Below are 13,699 nucleotides of genomic sequence, written 5' to 3' on the forward strand. Positions count from 1 at the left end.
CACTCAACACAAGTTTTTTCTCTTTTAATTTTCAGGTCAGACGATTTGTGGAGCAGCTAATCCGGTTTGCTGGATAGTTTTATCGAAAAGGTGAGTGAAGTCAACAAAAATAACTGATCCAAATTTTCATCACAAAAACAAAAACAACAGTTTGTACGAATGTGGTTGCGATGAATAAAAGTGCTAGGAAATTTACAGACATACATGAGTATGTACAAGTACACAATTAGTTATGTATATCGAAGTTTTCATGAATTTTAACCCTCTCAGGGCCTAGAATTGTAAAATTTTATTCATCAAGAGCTGAATAAAAAAATGTCGCATATTAAAAAAAGATTTTAATGTAAAAAATAATTCTTTCTTAAAATTTTTTTATTAATTTCATCAAAAATAATTGTTTCCTAACTATTTTATTCCAAAAATTTTTCGTTAGCCTTTTTTCCAAAACCGCTTTTCAAACTTCATTAATTGTATTGTTCCAAAAAGCTTTTGTTAATTTAATAAATAAATTTAATTGTTTCTCCAATAAAATATTTTTTTCCAAAATAATATTTTAATTTTGTTTTAAACGTGTTTTCCCCCAATTTTTTTTCAAAAATTTACATATTGGTTTTTCTTTAAGGAAATAAGTTTTTGCCCGCTATGACTTTTTCGTACACAAGCTTTTATAATTTTGGTAGCCATTATTTTTTTTTTTAATTTTCTAAAAAACCTTATAAAGATAGTTTTTCTCTTAATTTTTTTTTCCTCAAAACTACTTATTTCCCATATATTTTTATCCTAAAAAATTATTACTTATTATTAAAAATAATTTTTCGCGACACAAATTTACCACAAAAATTATTTTATTCTCCAAAAAAATTGTTGTTTCTAATGTTTGACATTTTTTTTTTTTAATTTTGGCTAACATATTTCTTTCCCAAAAGAACTGTGTTTTTTCCTATTTTTTTTTTCTTCGTAAAAGTTAGGTTTTCTTAAAACAAAATTTTCACAAATAAATCTTACTTTGAAATTTTATTTTTTTTCTAAAATTGTTTGATAAAAGCACATACTAACAAGCAATTTTTAAGCAACAAACCCAACCGACTTCAATTCTCATCTTAAAATTTAGGAGAAGGTACCGTTAATTTTCCGGCGAATTGATAACCTCCACCTTTCGTTGAAAATTAAAAATGGAATAACTTTTTGGGAAATTTGTTTCCCGTGGTCCTGAAAGGGTTTAAGGGACTATGCAAGATGACTCATAGCGCCGACATGTGGCTGCCGTAGGTACCCGTATCATTTACAACTCAATATATGTATGTCAATAGGTTTTAATGATTGAATGAATGGCTAGGCAAAGGAGTGAAGTGTCCCTAGAATGGACGAGAGGCATTCCTTAACACTGAACTGCTTTCTGAGAAGCGCTAAAGCATCAGGATAACGAAAATGTCAGTAAATGTCTACGGTTCTTCCACAGGCCTCCAAAAAAATAGAAATTTATGCCACAAAGGTAACGAAATTATCGCTTGGATAGTTTAGAGGCAAAGATTGTCGGATATATATATATATATATAATACCATATTGTACGTGAACAATAACAATGAAACAACTCACCTTTACCACTCCTTTACGGCGCGCTAGCATTTGTGGACCTTTTTCCATGAATCTGGAGTCATGCAGGAAAAAATTTGTATTCGATTTGGAAACATAAACATTGCATATTTCTCGAGCGCGCGACGGAAAAAAACACTTATTTCACAAGCACTTCACTTATTTTATTCAATTTTGCACAATGGCGTATTGAGACAGCTTTTTTCTTTACACGCTTTATGCATACTATAAACACTTTAATTTCTAGATTTCTTTAGCTCTACAAATTTCAATAAATTTACGTATTAATTTTCTTATTTCCTTCTTTTTTATGCTTTTGAAACATTTGTTTCATTTTTTAATTTCATTTATCAAACCACTTTGCGTTCGTATGCCCACGACGACCACACGTGATATTTCTTCCCTCGCTTAGCGATCGCAGTCGAATGAAACCGAACCGCTCCTTTAACTCACTTTGCCTAGAACTTCACTTTCGCTACTTTTTTCGCATTGATTTTTCATAATTGGGGGAAACTGAAAGTAAAATTAAAAAGATGTTATTAAACTTCTCGGATTTTTATTTTAAAAGCTATGTATATAGAAGATATTCAACCATGATAAGAGCCAGAACAGGAGATCAATAAGCTACTAGAGAGCTCACTAGAGGTCGAGCCTCCATGAATATAGACTCAATAAGCCAGAGAGTAAGTTTCAGCAGTAAAGAGGGGCTTTACTAGATAATCGAAAAACAACTGAAACCCTGTAATAGAAAAGCAAGCACTACTACAAGCCGCTTAGGGCTAAGTACCCCTATATATGCATATATATGTGGCGTACAGCCAGTGAGAATAACCTAACCACCAACAAATGAAGATGCTCTTAATTGAATATGCCCTTCGAAGTATCAAAACTTTGACTTATGAAACACATCTTTTGTTATACGAGGCAAATTTTATTGCGGCAACTCGAAGTTTGTAGGGAACGAGAAAACTACAGTTCCATATAAAAAAAAATGCTGTGTAAATGAAACGAGCAACTGCGAAAGGAAAAAATATTTGGCTTGACAAAATTTTCCATGTATACTCGTAAGCGAGTACTTTGGTCAGGCTCAGTAAAAAAAAAGAATTGTATTTGGTCTGCGGTTAGAAATCACGATGGGAGCACAGAGCTAGGCGAAGCTGAGTACAAATCCGCTTAGTCCAGCTCTAGAACCGGTATAGACTTCTTGCGGAGATTACTACTCGCTTCTATTCTTTAGGTCTGAGTTACTGACACAATGTGCCACCGCTGATCCGATTATGGAAGATTGAGGACAAAAATTTACCTGCTCATGTATAAACATGAGTGTTTCCGATTAAGAGTGGAAACTGATTCTAGCACGGGGTCAATGTTGCGAGAACGAAGGCCACAACCTCAGTCTAGTTCGAACCAATTACTAGCTTTATGGAAGATACTCTTTCACTCTTCAGCCAGCTAGCTTCGACTTTATTGTGGAGGACAGCAGAGACATAGCTGTTGCCCGAAGGTCCGGGAAAAGGAAGTTTGAAAGTGGGTTAGTGCAAATGCATATGTACTACACTTCGAAAGACAACACAAACGTCTGGCAGACGAATTTATTTTCCCACTTCTAGCAAGTCAGAGAAAACACCTACTACAGCTATGCGTTGAATTTTGGTGCAATGGGTGTTCAAATGATGTATCCAGAGACCCTACTAGTCGGCTCTCGATGAGGGAAGGACTGTGAAGGCAACTGTAGTGCGAATTCTTGTTGCCTTACTCCAGATTAGATGTGTATATCTTCTCCTTAACGCCATCGCGACTTAGAAACTTTAGAAGCATTATCTAGCGAAATAAATATAGTTTTGAAAGGAAATAAAAGCTTTTGACTGCACTAAAGTACTATATACATATTTTCATAACGGCTTCTTTTTTCAATACAAAGCAGTGAACATTTTTGCCGCCGCTAATATTCATAACCCAAATGCAGACACATACGTTCATACATTAGCTCACGTTATTTTCGTTAGTTGTATTTTTAGCGACCAAAAGTGGGTTGCATTTAATTGCCAAAAGCATTTACACATAAAAAAAGAAAAACAAAAAACGCTGAGAAAAACATATCTGCAGCGCGCGCGACTGTAGCAGCATCAAAGGCCCAAAAGACACAAAAATTATAAGAGAAAAATATCAAAAATAACTAAGAGACAAAAAAGAAGCGGAAAACTACGAAAAATATGTGGAGCAATGAGTCCACGCATTGTGCATTTTAGTGCGCCGAGGGCGGCATAACGACACATACACAAACAAACAAACACAAATACTTATGAAGAAACATGTGTATATGTATGCACCTAGCAAAAGGCGTTTGTTGCTGCTGCTGGTGGCGTTGGCGGCCGATGGTGGAAGGTGTTGTCAGTTGCATTCAACAGCCATCCAGCTGTTCGTCAATTTAGTTGCTTGCGAAATGGCTGGCTGCTGTCGCCATTTAAGGGCCGGCCGCTGCCAAAAGCGCACGGAAATTTGCGATATATATTTGTATGTACATATGTGTATATGTATGAATGTAGGCATGACAATGCTTAGACGGCAACTGCCACAAAATGCAACAGTGCGCGTTATAGAGTAAAGTTGAATGAATTTTAATGTGCTGCTGCTCGCCATAAAAATTCACTTTCAAGCAAGCGGCACGAAAAAGAGGAAGAATGGGTCGAGCAAAAAAGGTAAACTTCAAGACACTAACGTCGTCGAACACCTGTGCCCTAAAATAGCAAAATAAATAATAGCAACAAAATTGTAGTAAAATGTCTCAAAAAAATGCGGCAAAATGCAAATGCTGGTGAAAGGCAATCGAAAGCATATTGGCCATAGTTTCATTGTTTAAGATGATGAACTGACTGTAACTTCACTTCCGGCATATTTTGCATATTGTAGATGAACATAAGTTCACAGGAAATGGAATTGTTGAAGAAAGTCCAGAGTTGGTTAAAATAACTTTCAAACAAAAGCATTTCGGCTCAAAGTGGACTACTTTCTACAAAATATTTTTAGGAAAGCAGGGAACCCATGCTACAAAAACTACACAGATGGATCTACATTTGAAAATGGTATTAGGATCGGACTTCAAAAAATCGGTACCAGGGGGATTCGTGCAAGAGGCACATAATGGAAATATATATATATATATATATATCTGAGGGTGACTGCCTAGCAAAACAAGGAGCTACCGCAGTATTTCACGGACTATAACCCTTTTGTGGGCTAACCAAAACACATATCATAAGGCATTTGATGGAATGTCCAGGGCAGTGAGAATCCAAAGGATCTATCTATCCTTCAAAATAAACTATTCAACTTAGGCAGAGAGGACCCCAAAACTCTTACTGGCTACAACACGGGACACAGTTGCCTTCGCTATTTCCTCAGTAAAATTAATCTTCCCGAAAAAAACGTCTATCGCTTTTGTGAGTTGGACGAAGAAATGTGAATGTGATACTCTTTCCAAGTGCAGACTAGCTCACTTGAGCGGTGCTACACCGTATCCATTTGAAATTTGGAACAAAACGCATTTGGAAATGCTAGACATAATTAAAAGCCTTCACATATAGGGCGGAGAGCCACACACAAATAGATCATTTTAAGAGAGCGGTATACGCAAGCAAACCAAGAGAATCGCAAATGCGCTAAGCTGGTTGGGAATTGCACTCGAATTTTGCTAAGCGAATTCTTTAGAAACAACAATGCTGCCTATGAGTTTAAGTGCGCCCACTTTTATAACATATTTTTTATATTTCTATAAAAATCATAGTTTTTTATTAAAAAAAAAAGAGTTATTTTTCGATTATTCCAATATTTTTAATTTTATTTACAACCGTCATTGTCAATTTTATGAGCGCTTTATCATTTTAATGTCTTTGCTTTACACATTTTATGGCTGACTTTTATGATTTCAGCTTTCAAACTTGAGCTGCCAACAACCCACCATAGTTGTTGTTGTGCCATAACCACATTTTATGCCCAAAATTGTTAATGCTTTTTACCCTGTAATTTATTTATTAGTCGCATCCGTCGCTACGAGGTATAATCGTAAATCTTTAGTTTGAGTGAGTTTAATCAATGCTTTTGTTTACAACTTAATTTGTCGCGTTTTATTGCGGCTAATGGTTCAAACAAATTTTAAGCAAATTTGTGATTTTGAAAAATTTACATTTCGTGAATGCAAATGTGTGGTTACGAAGAATTTTTTTTGTTTTGGTGCCAGTTGCAAGTAGTGTGCGTAAAAGGTATGCGAAACGTGGGCCTAAGTTAGCTAATCAATTTATTGCTTTATGAAATAATATTTGTGGAATATATTGGCTATTTATTCAAACGCATATATAAAAATATTTACGCTGCTCGTGGGCATCAATGATACTTCCGGTGACAAAGCAGAGAATTTATAAATACATAAATCTTACTACAACAAAAAGCATTTCGAGGCACTAACATCAATGCAATCGTTTTAGGTCAGCAAAATTTACCTGTGTCTTTGGTTGTAATCTAATCTTTTGTAGATTACAAAAAGGTGCTTCACCAAGCTTGTCTGATTTGTGTTATGAGTCTTGATATTGTCTCGTAATGTCAAACATGTAGCATCTGGACGGTTAGGTTTAGGTATAAAAAAAATTCCTTAGATCTATCAATTGGGAGTAAAAGAGCCCAGTGCTACAAAACCGAAAAATCGGTAGTTGCGTGTACAAAAGTCGTTTCGCTTTCAGACCATGACATTGTCGTTCAAACCAAACTAGCGGCTATACGAGAATCTGTTGACTATATACGGACACAATACCATTAACATATTCTGAGATATTCATCCAGCTCTAAATGCTCTTAAAAATTACTCAGAAACCGTATTTAATTGCCGCAGATCACGCCGGTGCATGATGATAACAGCCAGATAGATAGCAAAGAAGTCTTTAATCGAGAATGTCGTTTGTGCAACAAAAAACGGAGTTCACTCATGCAAGCAATGATCTGGAGACAGAAAGCAAAAATTTATATAAAGCCAGGTAGCGAAGAGCTTCGGGTTCATCTGGAATCGTATACAAACTTAGCACTTTTCCAAGCCATTTAACTCTTCCAATGCCTTACTAAAGAGTAGACGTGTGGGAACGGCAGCTTCAACAATTAATAACAATAACAATAACAATATACCATAACATTTCACGAATAGCTTAAATAGTTGTACATGGTAGCAAGTAACATCTGTAAGGCAACCGACCATCTGCGCCTAATGCGTAGGCAGTCCAACAAAAAATCGAATGAAGTTCTCAACCGACTGTTGAAACGAAACAATTTGCTGGTGCTTAGCTACCTACACAAAAATGCCTTGCAATAATATTGAAAAAAAAAATACTTTTAATAAAAGCAAAAATTTAAAAGCAGCTAACAATTTTCAGAATTTTCCACGGAAGATAAGTTTTCAATTCCGAAATTATTTCACACGGTAAAATAGCGTCCTGCTTAAAATATGATTTATTGCTTTCAGCCCGAAAAATCCAAAGTAAAAAAGCGCGCCCACTCAGACGCTGGTGTTAAAACTATTAGCCAATAAATGCCTGCAACATAATTGAAATTTTTCAAAAAGCCAAAGTTTCAGTCCAAACTTCATTCGATTCAGTGCCACGCGATTGTGGACAGTGGAGCGCAAACAGCCGCAGGTGAGTTGGTTTTCGGCTGACTGCATTGGACACTAACTAAAAAAGCGAACTAACTGACCAACTAGCTGCCTGGCTACCTGCGCGCGCCCAACTCTATCAGCCAACACAACTTTGTTCGACGTAGCGTTGTTATTCAATACTTAACTGTCATTTGAATAGCATTAGTTTATGTTAATGGGAAATCGTTTTAAACTGGCAGTCGAGAGCATTCAACCGCGCTCAGTTAGCTTACTTAGTTTAGAACAAATGTCAATGAACAGCCAAAGCAAAGCGGCAATAAAGAAACTATTTAAGTAGCAGCAGCTGTTGCTCCCGCTTCGCGGCAAACCTGTTGCTAGTAGCACAGTTAATATTTTACTATGCAGACATAAGTCGCTGATTCTAAGTAACCATTTACTGTGCCTTGTCTCGTAAATCGTTGACGATTTCCAAAGAGGTGTTGAAGTGTAGCCGTCGGAAGAGCGCGCCGAGCGCACGCGTGGGTAGTTAAGCCACAAATTATTGCTTAGCAATTTACACAAATTAAACAGCATAATCGAATAGTGTCCACTCCGTTAGAAATAGCAAAGAAAGATGTTGAGTTACATTGATTAACCTGATTGTGAGCGCACAAAGAATTCTTTACAAGCCATTAACTCGCCCTAAACTCTGGCTATTACCACTTTTTTTGCCTGTGGAATTTCAAAACCTTTCACAAAGATCCAACAATTTTAAAAGCTTGACGCATAAATTGGAGAGTTTATCGTTCTACAAACACAAAAAAAAAATAAATAAAGAAAAATTATAAACGCGCTGTAGCTTGCTTACGTCGCACGCTGTTGCTCCACAAGTGTCGAGTTTCATTCATAATTTCGTCAGTGATCAGCGCTTGGTTTGACTCGCCGCTCCAGCTTGCGTCAACCTTCCCGACGTTAGTCTTCATTCATTTCTTGTAGCGCTTCTTCAATTATGTACATACGTGTGCGCGTGTAGTGGGGAGCACACAAAAAAATGCTTACACACCTATGTAAATTGCTTCACTAAAATATAAGCTTACAACTTAAGCTTGGCAATGTTTAACAAGTAAACATATTTTTATACCCGAGCGCACTTGTGCACAAGGGTATTATAACTTTGTTCACATAACGGTTATTTGTAACAGGCAAAACGAATCGAGATATATATAGACAATATGTGTATATAAATGATCAGAATGAAAAAAGAAATCGATTAAGCGGTGACTGTCTCGTCTGTCCGTCTGTGCACACGATAACTAGAATAAAAATTTAGTTATCTTAACAAAACTTGGTATGTATGCTTCTTTTCAGCGTAGGACAGACGGTATTGAAAATGGGCAAAATCAGACAATAACCACGCCTACCTCGCATATAACGGTAGTTTTCAGAAATACGAAAAATGGCGATACTGAAGCTTATGCACTCAAAAATTATATTTCCGATGATTTTTAGACGAGAAATAATAATATTGAGGCGTATTCTGGTTTTCGTACGAATCGAAAATTTGAAAATTTTGTATGGAAAATGATAGAAAAATTTCATGATTTTCGATTCGTACGAAAACAAGAATACGCCCCATTATAAATTTTTGGAAAATGGGCGTAGCCACGCCCACTTATGGTCACATGTGTATATATTGCTCACCGTCCCACCAATTTCTTCCAAACTTGGCACAGTTGTTGGCCTTGGTACACCATACCAAATGGCCGAAAATCTTTTAATTCGGACAATAACCACGCCCACATCCCATATAACGGTAATTTTGAGAAAGACGAAATCTTTGATAAATCAGTAAGTACTGAAGCTAGTTTATTCAAAACTGAAATATAAAAAAAAAATAATTCTTTAGCAAAAAATACGTTTATGGTAAAATTTTGGAAAATGGGCGTAGCCCCGCCCACTTATGACGACATATGTGTATCTCTATAACCGTTCGATCAATTTGTACCAAACTCGGTACGGTTATTGTGCTTGCCACACAAAAGCAAAGCGTTGAAAATTATTGAAATCGGACTAAAATTGCGCCCACTTTTTATATAACGGTAAACTTTATAAATGCTTGAAACTTCAAAATTTCGAAATTTAAGGAAGCTAATTTACTCAAAATTGATACTAACAGCAATCTCTTGAAAATAAGCAAAATTGAAATGGAATTTCTATCGAAGATGTTTGAAATAGGGGTAAAACCACTCCCTGCTTACCATGTAGCAGTAGTTTTCGGAGAGCTGAAAGAACTTTATTGAATACTTGCGCCGGATTTTTAATGTCCGTCCGAACTTAGATTTTTTTACTTGGTTTTATTTCCATTTTTTCCCCTGAAGCAAATTACTGTCAATTGGTGGCTCCCCTGAGCGGCTTTCATTTGAATTCATATTTGTCTGATTTTTTGAATCTGAATGAATGATCAATTTACGTATATGAATTGTATACGATTCCTATCCATGTGAGGCTTTCTACAAAAGCGCAGTAAATCAAAGTTCGCATAAGCTGTTCGCAAAGAAGCAGTGATTATTTATTCATTTTATCCGCGAGCTATAATCTTTCAATACAGGAAATTAAGTTGGGATATGTATAAATTTTAAATTTTATGACTAAAGTAAAAAAATTTAATCGCCTTCCACAAAATTTACTTAATTAAATTATTAGTTTATTTGAATATTTTCTCTTAGGTAAAGAACTTTATATTTAAGATATTACTTCATACGTTGGTTGCGAAGTGGGTGCAAATGCTGAATATACGAATGAAAGAAGCATTTGACTAAATTATATCCTACTGCGAAAAAAGGGGATTCAAGGATCATACAAAATGTCAGGAGGTGGCCAGCAGAAGGCAAACAATTTTATTTTGACAGTCCCAATTAAAACGAAACGATATGAAGGTTCTGACGGCCTTACCTGTTATAGAACTTTTAATAGAAATAAAATAACAGCTTTTTCAGTCCTAACTCCTCCAAAAAATCTACGAAAGTGATCAGATGTTGGCTAGATTAAAGAAAAATCAACTCGCACGGTAAGTACTGCAGAGAAAGGCCCAGGAGAAAAAACAACTATTTCCATGGTGCTACAAGAAACTTGTTTCAAGATTTAGCCTCAGCTATGTCTTCTTTGGTCTCTTACCACCAGTCTGCCAAGTAAATGTTCTGCTATGCATCTTGGCATTATTTAGTTATGCGTGCCAACACCTTGACCGCCCATTAAAAGTAAAATGAATAAACCAACCAACATTTATGTCGTGGTTGACATTTCTTAGCGAACAGCGTACATAAAAGCGAGACTTACAACACATACCCAGTAAAAATAGTACAAATAAACAAGAGCAATGTAAGTAGAGCATTCAATCCAAGTAAATCGTATGACAATAGCAGTAAAAACATTATTACAATGTTACGAATAGCCCCGACTGCAGATGCAACAGCGGACTTAAAAGTAACAAAAGAAATAATATAAAGAAACAAACAAAAAATTAGTGAAATACAGAAGAATGTGAAAATATGCAGCGTGAAAAATTCCAAGCACAGCATGACATGTTGACAATAAAAAAGTAACATTAAACCGGGTAACATAAGAGAATGCAAGGAAGCTACAAAAGCGAAAGCGAAGAAATAAAGATTCAGAGCCTTCATTGGAGCTGAGGCAGCGAAAGGATAGCGAGTGCAAGAAAAATGATGCAGCTTTGGTTAAGGCAATAAAGGCGACGCAAAACAAACATGGCTATGGCATGAAGCGAGCGGGCGTTGAAGGCTTGGAATGCGCCGCTCGCCGCTCACTTGGTTTGGCTTGGCGGGCAACACAGAGCGCAAGCAAATATGAAGCGAACTACTCTAAGAAATGTCGCAGTTCAGCGAAAACATGAAGAAAAACAAGAAAGCATAAGAAAAAATGCAAATGCTAACATCAGAAAGAGAGAAAACAAAGAAAAACAATTGCAAAAAAAAACCGCGTGCTGAAAGGGACAAAAATGCATACTTGCAACGTGAGTCATGCACAGTCAGCAGTTGATTGCTGAGCATTTGATGGCGTTGGCAGCTGAATCTAGTGGTGATATATTTGTTGCAAAAAGTAAACGGGAGATATGAAAGGGTGTTGTAAGCAAAATTTATTGCACGGGCAGCGGAAAAGCTTGAAGTTTGCAGACAATTCGTTTTGCGCTCCATTTAAAAACTTTAAAGTTTTAAGTCTTTTTTATGAAATTTTTAAGATCTTTGGCGATAGGTAATATTTAAGAAAGCTTGTTACAGTTTTTTTTTATTAATATAAAGATTATTTTTAGAACTATTGGGTTCGAACTTAAAGCCTTAGCAAAAGCGCAGAAGGCAGAAATATCGCCATACTCAATAATGATAAAATAAAACAGTTAGCTGACCACACATAAACGTGTGTAAAAGCAAGGTAATTTCATATGGATAGCCACACAACGCTAACATGGTGAACAACTCAATTTTCTGACGTCACATCGCATTAATGAAAAGATATCCAAATACTTTACTGAATACAAAAAAAATGCTCTCAACGAACTGCCAGTAAGAGGGGAAAGGTGAAGCCAATGACGCCGGTAATAAGGTACGTATTTTGCAAATTAAAGTCGCAAAAGAGCAAAGTAAAAAAATAGTTGCGAAAAGGAAAAAGTGGGCAGCAAATGTCAAGCAATATTAACACGATTTTCTGCTACGATTAACAAGGAAACATATATATATATATATATATATATATGTGCACAGAAGCTCGCTTCAAGCCGAACAGTACTTACTATTCATATTGCAAAAAAATCGTTGCTACAGTAAACGTCAACAATGCATTGCCACAATAAATTCACGACGTCAACAATGGAACAAAAAACCAAAAACGAACGCGATTCACGAAACCGTAAAGCATAAAAATGGTTTAGATGCCTTTTCGACTGGGACTGGTGTGGGACGGGGAGGCCGGCATGCACGAAAACTGACACCACAAAAGACAAGCAGGCTGGAAAAGGGACAAACTATGGCAGACAGCCAGCTCATTACCGCACAGTGCGGCCAGTGCGCAGTCGCAATAGCCACCGGCGCGTGAGTTGCTAATTTACGAGCCGTAATAAAATTAATAAGGTTTAGCAAATAAATATCAACACAGAATCAAGGAGGAAAGGGAGGCGCAAAAGTGGCATCCGACGACAGTGGAGTGGACGGTATTGCCAAAAATTCGCGCACAACTCCACCACTGGAGCAGTGTGAAGTCAAGCAAACCTAAAGCGTTGCGACTCTTTGGCGGGAGAGGTAAAACAAGGGTTGGAAAATACAAAATATACAGGTTCAAGTATTTGTAAAAAAGAAATTTTGTTTGCTATAATATTAAATTACCAGCGCAAATATTACGAATTTATTGGGTTGGATAGGCTCTGGCTTGACAAGTTTCGAAAAAAGAGAGTATGACTTCAGAATTTTAAGGGCGCGAAGATTTTATAATAATGATCTGTGCGAGCAACCAGTTGCCTCTTCGACCAAATATCAAAATCTATGGGTCAAAGCAATAAGCGCTTAACATGTTCGTCGTACTTGCAGAATACGTTATCATATAGTATAACTTATTTCTTTCTTAAGTTGACTTAAGCTTTTATTTCATTCGACCACAGAAATAATGGCAGATGGTAAATAGGAAAAACATGACAGATTAACTCACACCAGTAAGAATATCACACGCCGTAATCTCAAATAAGTTAACTTTATTGCTCAGTCATATGTTTTGAGTTCAATTTGTCTAACATTTATTCCACTTTTGAATTATACGAAATGGCGTAGCCTCAAGTCAGCATGCCTGTAAATATAGAAATATGTACTTGTGTATATAATATATTTTTAAAAAAATATTTATAATTCACAAAAAAAGGATACTCCGTGATTTAAATCGCTTAGCCGAGAATAAAATTGTGTTATTAATTGCATAATTTGGGTAGATAACTCGTTTAAACGGCGCCAACAAAAATTTAATTAACGAAGCTATTTTTTATGAACGTCCTAATTTGCATTCTTGAAATGCCTGAAAACTTTATGGAATGTTGTTGTCGCCTGATGGCAATGTTAAAGTGAAGCAAAATTATCAAAACCAATCGTAAATAAAAAATAAAAATAGAAAAATTAATTTTCTAGCGGAACGAAGACTAAGAACCTTGGTGCCAAAAGAAACACCAGGCGAAATATAAGAACTCATAAACCACTAAAAACTTATAAAGACACTTGGTCAGTGTCAAGGAATGTTTACAGAAATGTATTTAAAATATAAGAGATATTTTGCAGAAAATTAAATGTCACTTTTTTTTAACGTGCCAATGTAATTTAATACTTCATATTATACATTTTTTTATTTGATAAGAGATTTTTTAATTTCCATACAAACACTTAATTTGACAACGAGAAATCTCTGCACCAATAAAAATGTTTATGTGACTCAAAAAAAAAAAA

The 13,699-nt window shown here is 35.9% G+C and overlaps 1 protein-coding gene across 1 annotated transcript; it reads left to right on the forward strand.

The window, feature by feature from the left end:
• Positions 1 to 12,025: 12,025 nt before the first annotated feature.
• On the forward strand, positions 12,026 to 12,859 carry LOC108378776 (uncharacterized). Its single transcript, XM_017635078.1, has 3 exons — positions 12,026 to 12,310; positions 12,375 to 12,551; positions 12,605 to 12,859. Exons 1-3 carry the CDS (start codon positions 12,246 to 12,248, stop codon positions 12,780 to 12,782), a joined length of 420 nt encoding a protein of 139 aa, XP_017490567.1. The 5' UTR covers positions 12,026 to 12,245; the 3' UTR covers positions 12,783 to 12,859.
• Positions 12,860 to 13,699: the final 840 nt, after the last annotated feature.

The sequence above is a fragment of the Rhagoletis zephyria genome, unplaced genomic scaffold, assembly GCF_001687245.7.
Source record: "Rhagoletis zephyria isolate East Lansing unplaced genomic scaffold, Rhagoletis_zephyria_1.1 Rzeph_scaffold_14891, whole genome shotgun sequence".
In the NCBI taxonomy this organism is placed as follows: domain Eukaryota; kingdom Metazoa; phylum Arthropoda; class Insecta; order Diptera; family Tephritidae; genus Rhagoletis; species Rhagoletis zephyria.